Source organism: Drosophila obscura, unplaced genomic scaffold (genome assembly GCF_018151105.1).
Source record: "Drosophila obscura isolate BZ-5 IFL unplaced genomic scaffold, ASM1815110v1 contig_4, whole genome shotgun sequence".
Taxonomy (NCBI): domain Eukaryota; kingdom Metazoa; phylum Arthropoda; class Insecta; order Diptera; family Drosophilidae; genus Drosophila; species Drosophila obscura.
Genome location: NW_024542828.1, coordinates 7,847,300 through 7,863,276, shown reverse-complemented (window position 1 = coordinate 7,863,276; position 15,977 = coordinate 7,847,300). Strand labels below are relative to the sequence as shown.

Genomic DNA, 15,977 nt, shown 5'->3' with positions numbered 1-15,977 from the left:
CATTTTGCTCTAGAATTTCTAAGCGTAACCTTAAGAGACTGTACTATACATACATACATACATACATATATGATAAATATTAAATATTTCGACTTTTTTCCAAACACGATTGATCCATTTTTTGATCTAAAAGGAATACGTAATAAGTCAGGCAATAACTTTGAATTTTGCTGATGCATCCAATCAGATTACTGCAACAATATATCGATCTTTGAATCGATCTAAAGCCACGTTCTTGCTGCCATTTCAGCCACAGGAGAAGGTTCGACACGAGACGCACAAGCGAATGCTGCAAAGAGAATGCCCCAGAATGCAGCATACATTGTGGTGGGGATGACGCAGTACATTGATATTCCACTTGAATTTCGCTGATAAGGTTTTTTCATTGCTGTTCGCGAACTGTTACCAAATTTAAGTTATATTGTTCCCTACATATTTTGAGAGAGAGTTCAGTTCAGCAGACAAATAAAAGCAATTTAATTTTCCAACTTGTAGCAACTATTGCTAATTTTATTCGCAGACCTTTGCATGACGCGTGTGTAGATTATGTTCATATGCAATAAAAAAGATCCAATTTATCGTTTTGTTTTACGTGAGAGTGGAGGAGGAAGATAGCAGCTAATGTCTAATATATATAAATTTGTGTGTGTGTGTGTGCAAATCAAATGCATAAATGAAATGAAATTGTTTTGGCTACACAGCTCTCTGTGTATAATTAAAAAAGAACTCCACAGCTCCAGGCTCCCAATTAGATCCAATAGAAAAAAGGGATTTTGGTATAGTGTTGAATATAGCGGGGATCTGGCATATAGCAGGTAGCAGTGGCAGCCGGGAGCAGGGAGTAGGTAGAGTGGATGGATAAAATGACATTAGCTAAATATTGTTAAAACTTATGAGGGTTGCCATGTGGGATGGGTGTTGAGTGGTGAGTGGTGGTGTTAGGTGTATGCTCAGCCCATCGAGGCAACCCATTTGAATTTGCTCTGCATCTCCGGATGATAGAAGACACACTCCAGCTTATTGACGCAATTCTTGCCAAAACGGCATGGCTTTGGATGATAGAAGGTGCACCCCACCTTGGTGCAATTCGGATAATATTTGCACATTGTTGTTGCTGTGGTGGCCGTCATGGGTGCCGATATTGATTTATAGTTCTGCACAGGTATGACATGGGAGGCTGTCCAAAAGGAGAAAGTAGAGAAAGGAGAATTAAATTAAATGACGGCGGATAATTGAAATGCTGCCCCACTCACATAAAGGCGGTGCCGTTAGCTGCACATGGCTGAGATCCCGCTGTCCGCTGTGCGCATAATTGCAGTCAATGCTCATGCACGACATATCGTACATGCACTTGGGATGCGAGTACATGCATTTGTCGGCAAACTTGCAATTGGGAAAGGACTTGCATGGCGCCGTCGGGTGATAGTACTCGCAGAATTGTTTTGTGCAGCTCGGATGGTATTTGCAACGCTCCTTGGGCTTGCTCACCTTCAACACGGCCGAGTCCACGCTGACGGCGCTTACTGCAACAAAAACAAAGTACATTTAAGGTTGTTTGTGGCGATTATCGATTATAGATCGTGGCTACACTTACATGCCGGCAAATTGTCATATTTTCTATCCTCTAAATTCCGTAAGGGTACTTTTCGCCTTTCCATCGATGCATCACGCTCATGACTGCCCGAACGACGCTTTCTTGTGGCAGGCTGTGCCTGTACCTGTGCCGGTGCCTGTGCCTGTGACTTCTCCTCCGACTTTAAAGTAAAGCGAATGGGCGTGTGTTTATTTTTGGCCGATGCAGAGACTATTACGGACACTGGTGCCGTAGCCGATGCCGTCAATGGCTCTACACTAGAATTTGAATTTGCATTTCCAGATTTCTCTTTGCTGACGGCTCGCTTCTCCTTCTCCAGTCTGGGCAAGGCTTGACGGCCAGTGGCCGGCAGTGGTGGCGTATTCGAGCGCTCCTCTGTGGCGGCAGCCTTTGCTCTTTTTTCCTTATGACCATTGGCCGAGGCCACAGAACTGCTGGCACCCACCGCTTGTCGCTTGTGCGGCAACTGGCTCTTCTTTGGCGGTGCACTGTGCGTTTCGTCGTCCTCGTCGGTGTCATTTTTGATGATGATCTTTTTGATTTCCTGCTGCTGCCTGAGCACCTCATTACGCTTCAGACTTCGTGTGATTTGATGATTTGATGGACTTGAATTGGGCGATGGGGTGATGCTCAATGCGCGATTGGATTTGCGGCGTCTGTCGACCATTGAGGACGATGACGAGGAGGAGGAGGAGGCAGCAGCTGTGGCAGCAGTTGGTTCCGCACTGGAAGAGGTCACTTGTTGTGGTGTTGTGGCTACGGGTGAGGATGAGCGTTTCACCGAGATGCTCCGCTTGCGATAGGTGGCGTCCCTGTCCCTGTCCCTGCTGGCCGACGTTGAGGTTTTCTCCCCATTCAGGGTCACCACAAACTGAGTTTTGGGTCCCCTAGAGCTGGGCCTCGCCTCTGGCGAACCAATGTGCAAGTCTATATCCTCCACGTGATTCAACAGCTGCGGCACGTACGGCTCGTAGTCTTCGGCCACGAGACTGGGCCCATACTCTTCCTCCACCAGCTTCAGCTTCATCTCGGCTTGACTATCGTTGGAGCGTCGGGCGGTGTGTTGTTGCTTGCCTGCCGCATCCCGCTGCAGCACATTGACCACCAACTCGCGAGTGCTGCGCCTGAACAGCTCCGTGGTTGGGGCACTGCGATCACGCTTGGCCCGATCACGCGATCGATCGCGTTCCAACTTTTCCGGCGCCTTGCGTTTGCCCAGCGAGGTGCTGCTGACCAGCTCCACCTCCTCAATATCTTTCTTTAGCGAAGGCGCTGACGTCTTGGCCAGAATCGTTGATCTCTGGGCATCGGCCACAGCTCTCATGAGTAGATTCTTGCACGCCTGTCTTCGGGGCGACACCTGGGGCCGGGGCTTGATCTTGATGACCGAGTTGACAGGCTTGTCGGCCATATCTTCATCGTCCGAGGGCTCTGGCGGCTTGTGGACTGCCACAATGACACGCGAACCAATGCGTTGCTTGGCCTTGGGTGCCTCGGGGCTGGGCGAACGTCGCTGGCGATGGGCCCGGTTCGATTCCCTGAGATTGTCGCGGCTGGAGCGACGTTCTCTTGAGCGTTCTCGCTGGCTGCGATCCTTGGGTGCCTGTGCTTCCGATGCCTCCAGACGTCTGCGATGTGCCGGGACATAGAGCTCCTTTTGGCCGCGTTGCGGGCGCTCTGATGGCGGCTGTGCGGCCTGTTTGGAACCCAGACGGTCATGGACCGAACGTCGTTCCGAGCGATCTTCCTTGGGCTTCTCCTTTTCCTTCTCAATCTCCAAATCCAGCTTCACCGCCTGGCGTGAATCAATATCTGGCTCGACACGCTGCTCAGGAGGGGTTTGCTCTCGCCTCTTGAAAATAATTGGACTTTTGGTTTTGCGTGCGGGAGGGACCTTTTCCTGTACTTCTTCAACGGACGACTGCTGGATCTCCGGCTCATCCTCCTGCTCGTTGATGTTCAAGAGATCGTCGTCGTCGTCATCCTCCGCCTCCACATCACTCTCGTCCTCTATTTCGCCTATCTTGCGCAAATGCTTTTTGGCCGCATGGATTTTCTTTTGAATCTCAGCCAGCTCGGCCAGATCCTTCTGCCGATTGACGCCGCTGTTGGCGGTTGAGCTTATGTCTGTAGTGGGGGCCACCTCTCCGTCTCCCGTTTCCTCCTCACTCTCCATTGACTTGCGTTTCTTTTTGTGTACAATCTCATCCTTGGCATTGATGTCGATGTCAAGTGATTTTTTGGCTTTCTCCAGCAGCTCCTCGGCAAAGGCATCGGTTATGGAGCTAATGACGGGCATGGCATCGGCCGAACTTGACTGTCCATCTGCCATCTCATCGCCCGACTTCCTCTGCACCCTTTTGTCCTTCTTCGACGAGTGCCTTTTGTCCTTCTCCTTCGATTTGGGACGTGCTTCGAGCTGACGAGATTTGCGCTTTTTGCTGGAAGCTAGAGGATCGTTCAGATTCGATTAGATAATGACACTCGAGGGGGGAACGAACGAAAACCACAAAACTTACCACTGGCTGTGGGCAATGTGACTTCCTGCAGCTTCTGGAGAACTTCGTGCAGCCAGGTGACAAAGAGATCCGTCTGGTCGCCCAGAAAGAGATTTAACTCTGCGGCCATTTGCTGTTTGGTGCGTTTGTTGGCCACCATCACCATCACGTAGTCCGGCAGTTCGTCGTCTATGAAGCCGGATGAGCCGCCCGTGCCCAGTTCCAGCAGCTTTGCCTTGACGGCACTCTAAAATTTTTGCTTGGATTACGAAGTTCATTGATTTTCCGCAAAAAGCAACTTACGCGCATCTTCAGGCCTATTTCACTGCCCAGGTTGCACTCCATTCTGGGGTTTTTCGCACTATCTGTTTCGTACGAGAATTACTGCGAACATTAATTGTTTCGTGGACAAATAATGGTTTTTATTAAAATAAAATTAAAATTAAAATATCACCAGTGTGACCGCGGATTTATCAATAAGATATACTCGTCTGACGATCAAAAATATACCCAAATATATCTTTTTCATTTTCACAATATACCGTAAATATTTCGAGGCAAATCATATTGCTCACTTTTGATATTCGATTTAATATTACAAGCAGTTGGGACTCTCACCACTTAGCATATAATTTTATCGGATTGATGAACCAATTTTCTACAAATTTGGCTAATATGAGAGACTTCCTATTATTGCATTACTTATAGAATAGGGCTTAAAGAAAGAAGGCCAATTAATATGTCCGTTTTCTTACATGCTAACTACACGGTAACTACACATTTGGGGCACTAACGTACCCCATCGTTTCAGTTCCAGCCCATTCCTTCCAATTTTAATCGAAATTAGGATTCAAGGATCGTAAAAGAGAAAGAATTAACTTTATTACCTGGGGTCAAGTTGTGTCTATTATTTTCAGCGATTTAACTCAAGGTTGCACCAGTTTAAATAGAGGGATGTTGAGAGGGTTAAGCTAGTACTTTTCCTCGGTATATTTATGGTATATTTTGAAAATGAAAATGTAAATTTTGGTATATTTCCGAGAGGCAGGCGGTATATTCTATCCATAAATCCGCTGTCACACTGCTGAAAAAAGAATTTTAGAAGAAAGCAACTACAATTTTGTAATAATCCGAGGCTTAGTTCGCAATGAATAATGGCAAATAGCCAGCCCAGTTCTAATGATGCGATAGTGCCAGGTACGTTTTGTACGAAAACAATAAGTGTGTGCATAAATATGGCTGCCCGGAGCCACCCGCAGCCTCGGGAGAGAGGTGTGTGTGCCCTGCGATGGGCTGGCTGGCTGTGCATTCGCGATGGCTGGGCTGAATGGCCGCGAGTCGAATTGCAAGAACATCCCGACAAAAAATTGCAATTTTCGTATAATAATGGTATTTGCCCACACAACTGTTGCACTTATTGTGTGGAATTGTTCTTCTTGCAGAGTTATACTTCCTCATATCGAAGTTCCTGACGGCGGGGCCACTGCACGAGACGGCAAAGGTCGGTGTGAACGGAAGGCGTTGAGGCTGCCTCCACAAAAAGAGCGCAATTTTCAACGTTTGAATCTTTTGGTTTCGTTTACATCCATTTTACTAACTGCATCCATCGTTTGCAACCTTACAGGTGTTAATCCAGGAGCTGCAGCAGAAGAATGTAAGCGTGTGGGGCCACAGCCCAAGGATTTGACGGCTCCTGGACTGATTTGGGGCGGGGGTATTCGGTATCACGGTTTATGCAAAAACTCTGCCCTGCGTTTGTTTATATATTTTTGTTTGGGTTTTGTTGTTGTTTCTGCTGCCGGCAGCAGAAGCAGCAGCGACACAGAAACCTACGTCGGTTTTATATCAGAGTTCAAGCTATACTGAGCACAGAAAACGTAGTCCGCTGGCATTTGGGCCCCGGGATAGCCCGCCCGATAGTCTGTCTGGCGGTCGTCTGGTCTGTCCGCTTGCTTAAAAAGAAGAAATGCCAATGACGTACGGTCCCCGTCCCTTCACCCGGTGGCGACGTCATTGTTTTCTTGGTTCGACAGCGGTGCAAGTGATAACAGCTAATATGCCCTTCTGCCCCCCTCTACCTTTCTCCACAGGTTCTGCCGCGACGCGTTGACTGGCTGGGAAATGAGCATCAGCAGACCTTTGCCGAATTGGTGAGTGAGAGATTTGATTGGTTTCTAGTTTAATTTCCTTGCATTTTCCCCGAGTGCTGTGCGTGCGTGTGTGTGTGTCTTGCATAAGTGGTGGAAACTTCTTTCGCTTGTCCCTCTCTGTGCGTTCGCTTCTGTGACGTGACGTCACGCGCGAATCGATTGATTGATAGAAGTGCACGCGTGTGTGTAAATTAGTTTCTTGCAAATTAAAATTAAAAGTGCATTAATCAAACATTTTGGTAAACTAATTAATAACTAAATGCTAAATTATTAAAGATTGTTAACAAAAAAAAATGAAAATATTCTAAAATGCAAAACTAGCCAGCAAAAGTGTCCCAATTGTGTTAAATTGATTAAATTTTGAAAAATTACTAAATCTTAAAATTGCATAGTAATTTTTTGTACAACAATTAGTCTGTCAGCAGCCGACATCTTGCTTTTCCCCCCATACACAAGCACGCTCCTCAATCAACCCCCTGACTTGTGTTCGCCAGAGCGAGACGGTTATATGCACCAGTCACTAGCCAGTGTTGTGCGCGAAACAGCTGCGTTCGATTCATCGCGTGACCCTGGTCTTCGATAAACAAACATAAAAAAAAAACGTTAATTTTTTTGAATTTTTCTCCATGACAGGAACAAAAGTTCACGCATATTGGAGACAATCATTTGCTGGAGTTATGCGGCCGTCTATGTCCGCTCGTGGAACGTCAATATCCGGGCAGTGTGCCGGGCATATTTTCGCTCCTTGGCACTGGTCGGCAAAATCTTTTGCGCACCCCGGACAGCATATACGGGCATCGCACCCTCAGGGATTACTGCACTCGCCTCCATGACGTATCACTGCCAGATGCAGATTATACCAAGCGCACCCACAATATAAGTGAGTGATGACCAAAATGATCTTTGATTTTGATTTTAAATAAATATTAATGTACTTTTTTGTCCTCCAGCCCGGGTACTGACTGGCCGGGAGTATGGCGGAGAAGTGCGGCGAAAGCTGCTGGTGCCCACAGAGCTGTATAAAAAGACACTTCTGCTGCGCCGCACCGTGGGCCATCTATCCTCCGTATACTGTGTGCTCTTCGATCGCACGGGACGTTATATTATCACCGGAGCCGATGATCTGCTCATTAAAATCTGGTCTGCGGCGGATGGCCGCTTACTGGCCACGCTGCGCGGTGCCTCGGCCGAGATCACGGACATTGCCATCAATCTGGACAACACAATGCTGGCCGCCGGATCGGTGGATCGTATTCTGCGCGTATGGGATATGCAGACCACCTCGCCCATTGCAGTGCTTGCCGCCCACACGGGCATGATAACGTCGGTGAACTTTTGCCCATCGCCGCGCAGCGATTTGAAGTACTTGGTGACGACCAGCACAGACGGTTCCATTGCCTTCTGGCAGTATTCGACGCCACGCGGCCAGAAGATCACATTTGCGCCCAAGCCCACACAGTACCACGAGAAACTGCGACCGGGACAGGCGCAGATGATGTGCACAACGTTCTCGCCGGGCGGCATGTTTCTGGCTGCCGGCTCGGCGGATCATCATGTACGCGTCTACATGATGGGCGAAGATGGGCCCAAAAGAATACTGGAAACTGAAGCCTATACCGATGCCGTGGACTCGGTGCAGTGGTCGCATCGTGGACTGAGATTCATTTCCGGCAGCAAGGATGGCACTGCACACATTTGGACCTTTGAGTCGCAGCAGTGGAAGAGCGTCAAGCTGTGCATGACCGAACGGCTGGCCAGGTGCGATTATAGTCAAACGATTCTTCTCCTTCCCCCCCAATGTAACTCTTTCTTCCGCTTTGCAGCTGTCCAGAGCCAGAGGAGGGCAAGAAGCTAAAGGTTACCATGGTGGCATGGGATGCCTCGGATCGTTATGTCATTACAGCCGTTAATGATTTCACCGTGAGTTGCATTTGCCCTTACCCACACCCACACATCGATCTTTAATCGAATGTCCTTGGCCCGTACAGATCAAAATCTGGGACTCGAAATCAGCCAAGCTGCATCGTGTCCTGCGCGGCCACAAGGATGAGCTGTATGTGCTCGAATCGAATCCAAGGGACGAGCATGTGCTGCTCTCCGCTGGCCATGATGGTCAGGTATTCCTTTGGGACATTGAACAGGGCATCATGGTCACCGAATTCTTCAATGATATCGACGGGCAGGGCCATGGCAGTGTGTTCGATGCCAAATGGTCACCGGATGGCACAATGATAGCTGCCACCGATTCGCATGGTCATATCATGATCTTTGGCTTGGGAATGTGCAAGGATAAGTACTCAATGGTGAGTGTTTTACAGATCTGCGTATCTGTTTGTATATTTAATCTGATGCTTGCTCCCCTCCCGTTTTGGCAGCTGCCCACTGAGCTTTTCTTTCACACGGATTTCCGGCCACTGTTGCGCGATGCCCAGCATCATGTGATTGACGAACAGACGCAGATAATGCCGCATTTGATGCCACCACCATTTCTCGTTGATGCCGATGGCAATCCACATCCCACCAAGTATCAACGTTTCGTGCCCGGCCGTGAGAGTTGCACCATTGATCAGCTTACCCCCAATCTGACTGTCGGCGTGGATGGTGTGCTTATTGAGGATAATCTCAATGCGAATGCCAATCCCCAGCCAAATGCCAGTGTAGCTGTTGCACCCGCCGCAGCAGCAGCTCCTGCCGCTGGAGCAGGGGGAGAACCTGCCGGCTATTCACACATAGATCGCATGATTGCGGCTTTGGCCAATCGCCAGTCGGTCGGCAGTGCCAATGCCAACGATTCGAATGCGCGAAATGCCAATCAATCGTTTGAACGGATGACCAATCGCCAGCAACAGCAGCAGCATCAGCCGGACTCAAACAGTCGACAATCTGCGCGCGGAAATGTTTTAGGCGGACGCTTGGGTACGCCACGTCAGGGCTGGGGAGCGCCGACAGCTCCGGCAGAAGAGCCTGCTTTGCCCCAAGAAGCAGGTCCAGAGGAGGCAGCAGCAGCTGCCCAGCAGGCTTCGCCTCAGCAGGCACTGCCATTGAAGTTCGTACGTCGAACCTACGTCCGTCCGATGAAGTACGCCCAGCTGCAGAATATAAAGCAAGTGAGCTACTCAGCCGGACTGTACGAGAAGCAAGAATACAAGCGAGAGATGCGACGCCGACCCATCATGATCAACACGGCCAGTGCGGCGTCGGCCCAGCAGACGGGCGGCAGCATGGGTAGGCCGCGAAATACGCGGGCCAATGGCGCCGGTCGTCCCGGCAGGCGGCGTAATGCTCCGCCCGGGCCCGGCCAAGTGGTAGGACCGCTGGCGCCTGCATACCGCACCCGAGCGGTGCGGGATCAGGAACAAGAGCATCACTACGAAGACGTTGTAGTACCGGCCCATGAAGAGGAGGAGGATGATGTATCCAGCAACTCGTCGGGGGATACCAGCTACTCGAATGTCGAGGAGAATCTAGACGAAAGCAGCGACGATTCGGACACGGACAGCTCCGACTATTCTGATTGGGTCGCCGATACGCCGGGACCCAATCTAGAGCCACCCAAACGCTCCAAGCGCAAGCCACTCTCCCGGCGTCCCCACAGTAGCGACGATAGCAGCGATGAAGATGCCGCTGGCAGAGCTGTGCGCGCTGCTGCCGGTGTCAGTGGCCAGGGCCAGGGCCAGGGCCAAGTGACGGCCCGCAAGGTGGGCAGAAAGACAGTGCTGTTTCCGCCCACGGATCTCAATGGTGAAATCCCCGAGCTGTATAGACCCGCCGAATGGCTGTCGGAGGTGATACCGCGCAAGACTCCATACTATCCGCAGATGGGCGACGAAGTGGTCTACTTTCGGCAGGGCCATCAGAGCTACCTGGATGCCGTGCGCCTGAAGAAGGTCTACAAGCTGTCGCACAGCTCGGAGCCATGGAATTTTCACACGCTGCGCGACCACGAACTGGTGCGGGTGATTGGCATCAAGTACGAGATACGTCCGCCGCGGCTCTGCTGCCTGAAGATGGCCATCATCGATGAGGATGGCAACATGACGGGTACCTCCTTTAAAATCAAATATCATGATATGCCCGATGTGCTGGACTTTCTGGTGCTGCGACAGACCTTTGATTTGGCCGTGCAGCGCAACTGGAGCATTGGCGATCGTTTCCGCTGCATGATCGGCGACGGCTGGTGGATGGGACAGATCGAGTCGCGTCACGCCTTGTGCGCCGACTTTCCCGATTCGTTTTTCATGTGCTTTCGCGTGCGCTGGGATAACGGAGAGTACGAGTGCATGAGTCCCTGGGATATGGAGCCCATCGATCAGCAGCGAGTGCCGGATGAAGTCGGTGGCGCTGTGCCAGTGCTGCCCGAGGAGATACGCGCCACGCTCTATCAGCCCAAGTCCGAGGAGTGGCATCGTGGCGATCGCGATGGCACCTGTCGCCGCATCATCAATGGCCTCGAGCAGGTGATGCGTCTGTCCATAGCGGAGCATTTCCTGGCACCCGTCGACCTCAACATTTATCCCGACTATGCCTACCTGATCGAGTATCCCATTGATCTGACCACGGTCAAGTCGCGCTTCGAGAATCATTTCTATCGCCGCATCACCTCCGCACAGTTTGATGTGCGATATTTGGCCACCAATGCGGAGCAGTACAATCGTCGGCACACGATTATTGTCAAGCATGCTCGGATTGTGACGGATCTGTGCCTGCGCATCATCCGGGAGGCGGATGAGATTGATGTGGCTGCCGTTTATCACCAGCTGGTGGATGTCTATCATTCGTCCGAGTCCGAGAATGAGGCTGACTCTGATGTTGTGCCCTCAACCAGCACCGGGCCGACCACATCCGCCGCCGCAGCAGCCGCTCGACAACGTGTTTCCTCCACCCGAAGGTTCGTTTAATATTTAAACCTAAGTATAACAAAAATATTTATTACATTTCTGGGCGCGCCCACTCTATTCAGATCCACTCGCATGCACTCGGATGGGGATTGGCGCTCTGATTGCCGGCAGCTGTTGGAATTAATGAGGCAGCTGCCGGATTCGTTGCCATTCCGTGAGCCAGTGGACACCATTGAGTTTCCCGACTATTTGGAAATCATTGCCACGCCCATGGATCTGCGGACGGTGGAGGAGGACTTGCTGGGCGGCAACTACGATGATCCGTTGGACTTTGCCAAGGATGTGCGATTGATATTCCAGAACTCAAAGAACTACAATACCAACAAACGATCTCGGGTGAGTGCGTGGGACAGAATCTGTCCCTTGTAGATTGGCGGCAGATCGGTTGCAGATCGTCATTTATTGCTTTCTATGACTTAATTGTTTGATCAACGATCCAGGGGCATATCTCTCTCTCTCGTATTCGTTGCTTTTTCTTTTGTTTTTTTTTTTCGTTTTTGGTTTTGTTTTTGGTTTTTTGTTTGCATTGTTCCTTCTTGTTTGTTTCATTTTCTGAAATCTGAAACTTTAACTGAAAACTAGGGCTGCAAAACCAAAACCATCGATGATATTATCGATAAAAATCGATAAACGATATCGTTACAGTGGATAAAATAGGATTATCTTCTAATTTAATCCGGGATAAAGAATAATTGGTATAATTTGTCCAAACAAACAATGCCCACGCCATAATTAGGATGAGCAATTATTGGAGCATCGCTAGAATTCCATGTATCCATAAATCAAGAAAAGGTATCATAATGGATGAATTACTACTAATCATTACTAATCTGATTACTGATTACTTTAAGTTAATTTTTTTAGTTTTTTTATTGTTTTGATTATTTAAAACCTTTTCGATAGAAATGTCGATTAATCGAAATGGTGGTCTTGCAGCCCTATTTTGTAAAAACCCCTTTCTGAAACGCACACACACACATACACACACAAGCCACACACATGCAAAAGCTCATCCATCTATTCTTTACGTTTCTTTTGCCTACCGTGAACATGCCTTCCATTTCGAATATATCTCGAAAACCAACCCCTAAAACTCCAAAAACCTCATAAACCATCAAACGAATATATATCTATCAAATATCGTAATCGTATATCCGTATATCGTATATCGAATTAAAAACATATATATGTATAAATATAAAAACCCATCAAACATATTTCGATATCTAATGACAAACCAAATGAATGACGATCTACGTGACTTCTATCATCTATCTATAGGATAATCTAGCGGTAAGGTTTTTGTCTCCCTCGGCGGGCTAACTACTAACAATTTAACTACAACCCCCACCACCCACCCCCCCGTATTCAAAGCCAATCCTAATGCTTATGTGGTCTCCGCCATCTCCGTGTTTGGTTCTGTCTTGCAGATCTACTCGATGACACTGCGTTTGAGCGCCCTGTTCGAGTCGCGCATCAAGACGGTCGTCAGCAATTGGAAGGCGGCACGCAGACGCGCCAACAAGAACAAGTCGGGCAGCAGTGGAGGCGGACGCGGTGCCTCCAGAAGTCCCAGCAAGCGTTCGAACAAGGAGCGAGCGACGCGTCGCAATCAAAAGCCGCCAGCGGCGCCCAGGCGACTGCCATTGCCGCACACGAGCGAGGATGAAGACGAGGACGATGACGACGACGATGATGATGATGAGGAGGCGGCGGTGGCACGTGCAAAGCGTTCACGACGCCGCAACGGGGTGGCCGTTACGGCCAGTTCCAGCCACTCGGGCTCGAACCGTGTGACCTCCTCCTCGTCTGCGGCCCAACAGAGACGCCATCAAAACAGGCGGAGCAGCAGCGACGAGGAGGAGGAGGAGGAGGAAGACGATGAGTCCAGTGCCCAGGCCACCTCAGACGCCAGCAGTGAGGAGGAGGAGGACGATGCCCACACCAATGCCAGTTCACCGCAACAGGCGCGGCCGCGTCGTGGTAGGCCCCGCCAGCGTCTCATCGACGATGAGTCCAATCCGAATGACTCGGAGGACAGCTACAATCCCAATGTGGGACGCAGCAGCCGCCGCGGCAAGAAGCGCAAGTCTGCCAACAGAAACGGACACTCCAACACGAAACGTCGCCGCATAGATAAGAGTCCTGCGGGCAGCAGTCGCGGCGGAACCGTCCCGGCGCCCACACGACGCACGCGTCGTGGTTTGGGCAGCTCCGAAGAGGCCGCCTCCCATTCCCAGCAGGACGAGAGTACACAGGACAGTCACAGCAATGTGACGCGCCGCAAGGGCAGATCCCAGGTCAGTTCCAGGTTTCAGGCCACAGACAATGGCCCCAGTACCAGTGCGGCCGCTGCTGCAGCGGCTGCGGCTGCTGCTGCTGCTGCATCCACTGCCGCCGATCCCAGCCTCGAGAGTCCCTCCCGAAATACGCGGGCCAATGGTGGTAGGGCCAGCACATCCACGTCCCACCTGGCGGCCGAGAATGATCACAGCTACCATCTGCCAGTGCGCAACGGTCGGATCATTGAGTCGGACACAGACTCGCATGGCCCCGTGGCGAGACCCACGCGTCAGAGCGCCAAGCGGGCGATACTCGACTGGGGTCGCGGCAGTGATATAGAAGAAGAGGAGGAGGAGGATGAGGAGGAAGAGGACAGCGACGAGGCTGAAGAGGTGCGTCTGGGGGCTGCCCAGAAGTGTAATTCGATGAAACACAAATCTCTTTTTCTTTTTTTTTGGACTTTCAGATCCTGCCGACACCCACAAAAGACGATATGCCATCGACTAGCCGTGCCGCTTTGGGTATTGTGGGACCGGCTCCTCCGTCTCGCCAGCTGCGTACGAATCGCAACACTGCCATCAATCAGGCCCAGAGCGACGACGACGACGATGATGATGAAGATGACAGCGATAACGAGCCGCTGGCCAACAATCAGCAGAGTAAGTAGCCATCAAGCAGCAGCAAGCCAAAGATGAAGCCACAGCTAACAGTCATTCCCTTACTCTCTCTCTCTCTTTTCATCCCTAGAATCTACTCAATCACCCGCAAAAAGTAGCACAGCCCCAGCTGCGTCAGCACCACCTCATCCGCTGGCATTGCGCCGGCGCATGGCCTCACCCTTGCCACAAAGAAGCACGCATATGACGCGCTCACATGCCACCTCCACCACCACCACCACCAGCTCCTCCTCCGTGTCCAACGCTACAGCAAACCAGCGGGCGGATAGCCCTGCTGTGACCCCACATGATCATAATTATTTGGGCTCTGTGAACGCCTCTAGGGCACCACCGAGACGTATTTTGTCACGTCATCAGCGGAATGCCGATGAGCTGGACACGAGCACAGATCCGCTGGAGAGCACACGACTGATCCAAGCCATTGCCAATCACAGGCGACCCACCTCCACCACAAATAGCAACAGTAACAGCAACAGCCATAGCAATGTGGTCACCCGACGGGGTCTACGCGGACGCACGAGTCAGGCCAACTCCCAGGACGAGGAAGAGGAGGAGGAGCAGGAGGAGGACGAGGATGAGGATGCAGCTGCCTCGGATGAGGGCACTGTTGGCGGTTCCAGTTCGCAGACCAATGAGGATGATGATGAGGAGGAAGAGAATGAGGATGCCTCCGCCACCGATTCGGAAGACAATCAGCCATTGACCAGCTATGTGTCGCCCAGCAATGGCCGTACCCGGACCAAGACTAAATCAACCTCCTCCTCATCGGCGGCGGCGGCCACACAAGAGCGCTCATCGCAGCGTCAGCGTAGACCGCCGCCGGCGCGTCGTCCGCCCGCTTTGGCCCATGAGAATGAGAACGAGAATGACAACGACAACGACGATGATGATGAGGACTATGTGGTGCCGCGCAGTAGATCCTCCCGCCATGCGACGCGGCAGGGCAGCAACAATCAACGCGGCGGTGGTCGCAATCAGAAGCGACCCCGCTACAATGAGCAGTCCGATGAGGAGCTGTCCGATCCGCGCTCTGCCCAAAATCAGCGCAAACGAGTGCGCAATGGCGATGCCCATGGCGGCAGCTCACAGGAGGAGCGTGGAGAGCAAACGTCGGAAGAGCAATCCGGAGCGGAAGATGAGGATGAGCAGGAGGATCAGCCGGATGGCGACGACATGTCTGGCGATAGCGACGAGCAACTGGTGAGTGTGAGCAGTCGCGGCAGAGTGCGCAAAATATCGGCCAAGGCGCGTGGCATCTTCAAGGAGTGACCATCATCAGTCCACCACCACCATATGCACCAGACTGTTTTATGTATAAATTAAATCTAAATATAATTAAAGAGAAGGAGCCAGCAAATGCGAGGGTAAACCACATCCCATGTCCCCCTTGTCCCTTATTGATTAATGTGTAAGAGTTTAAGCCCACACGTCAAACCACTTCGTCAACGTAATCGTCCATGGAACCAGAGGCATAGGCATAGGCATATCCTCCCCCTGCCCCCTGCCCCATCCTCACCTTAAGCTTAAGCATTATGTTGTAATGTGTAGTAGTTCTCCTCCACACCACCATCCTCATATCCTCATGATATCCATTACATGCACTGCAAGAAATATTTTCTATGATTTGTTTTGAAGTCCCATGAATTCATTTCTTGTGGCAGGCTTCTCTCTATCTCTCTGTATGTCTGCCCCCCCGTCTGCAGCAGCTACAACTACATCGTGTGCATGTAGGTTTTTTGGGTGTTGTGTGCCACAGGGACATACTTTTTATATATGTATCTCTATATATATATATATACACATAATGCATATACATACGGAAACAGATAAGCACACACTCGCGGAAATCACACACTTCATTTAAAATAGTTTTAGAA

At 50.7% G+C, this 15,977-nt stretch overlaps 2 protein-coding genes across 3 annotated transcripts; one reads left to right on the top strand and one right to left on the bottom strand.

The window, feature by feature from the left end:
• Positions 1-469: 469 nt before the first annotated feature.
• Positions 470-4,554, bottom strand: LOC111066247 (zinc finger CCCH domain-containing protein 18). Its single transcript, XM_022354699.2, has 5 exons — positions 4,396-4,554; positions 4,114-4,339; positions 1,595-4,042; positions 1,254-1,523; positions 470-1,177 (listed from the first exon to the last, which is right to left on the bottom strand). The coding sequence occupies exons 1-5, from the start codon at positions 4,435-4,437 to the stop codon at positions 951-953; spliced, it is 3,213 nt and encodes a 1,070-aa protein (XP_022210391.2). The 5' UTR covers positions 4,438-4,554; the 3' UTR covers positions 470-950.
• Positions 4,555-5,153: 599 nt separating this feature from the next.
• Positions 5,154-15,969, top strand: LOC111067093 (bromodomain and WD repeat-containing protein 3). Of its 2 annotated transcripts, XM_022356133.2 has the most exons (14): positions 5,154-5,289; positions 5,535-5,593; positions 5,717-5,746; positions 6,183-6,242; positions 6,876-7,122; positions 7,193-8,000; positions 8,066-8,162; positions 8,231-8,545; positions 8,618-11,130; positions 11,203-11,476; positions 12,422-12,433; positions 12,571-13,815; positions 13,890-14,082; positions 14,171-15,969. In XM_022356133.2, the coding sequence occupies exons 1-14, from the start codon at positions 5,247-5,249 to the stop codon at positions 15,367-15,369; spliced, it is 7,095 nt and encodes a 2,364-aa protein (XP_022211825.2). In that variant the 5' UTR covers positions 5,154-5,246; the 3' UTR covers positions 15,370-15,969. The 2 variants fall into 2 exon arrangements, with proteins under 2 accessions (XP_022211825.2, XP_022211832.2); XM_022356140.2 differs by lacking the exon at positions 12,422-12,433.
• Positions 15,970-15,977: the final 8 nt, after the last annotated feature.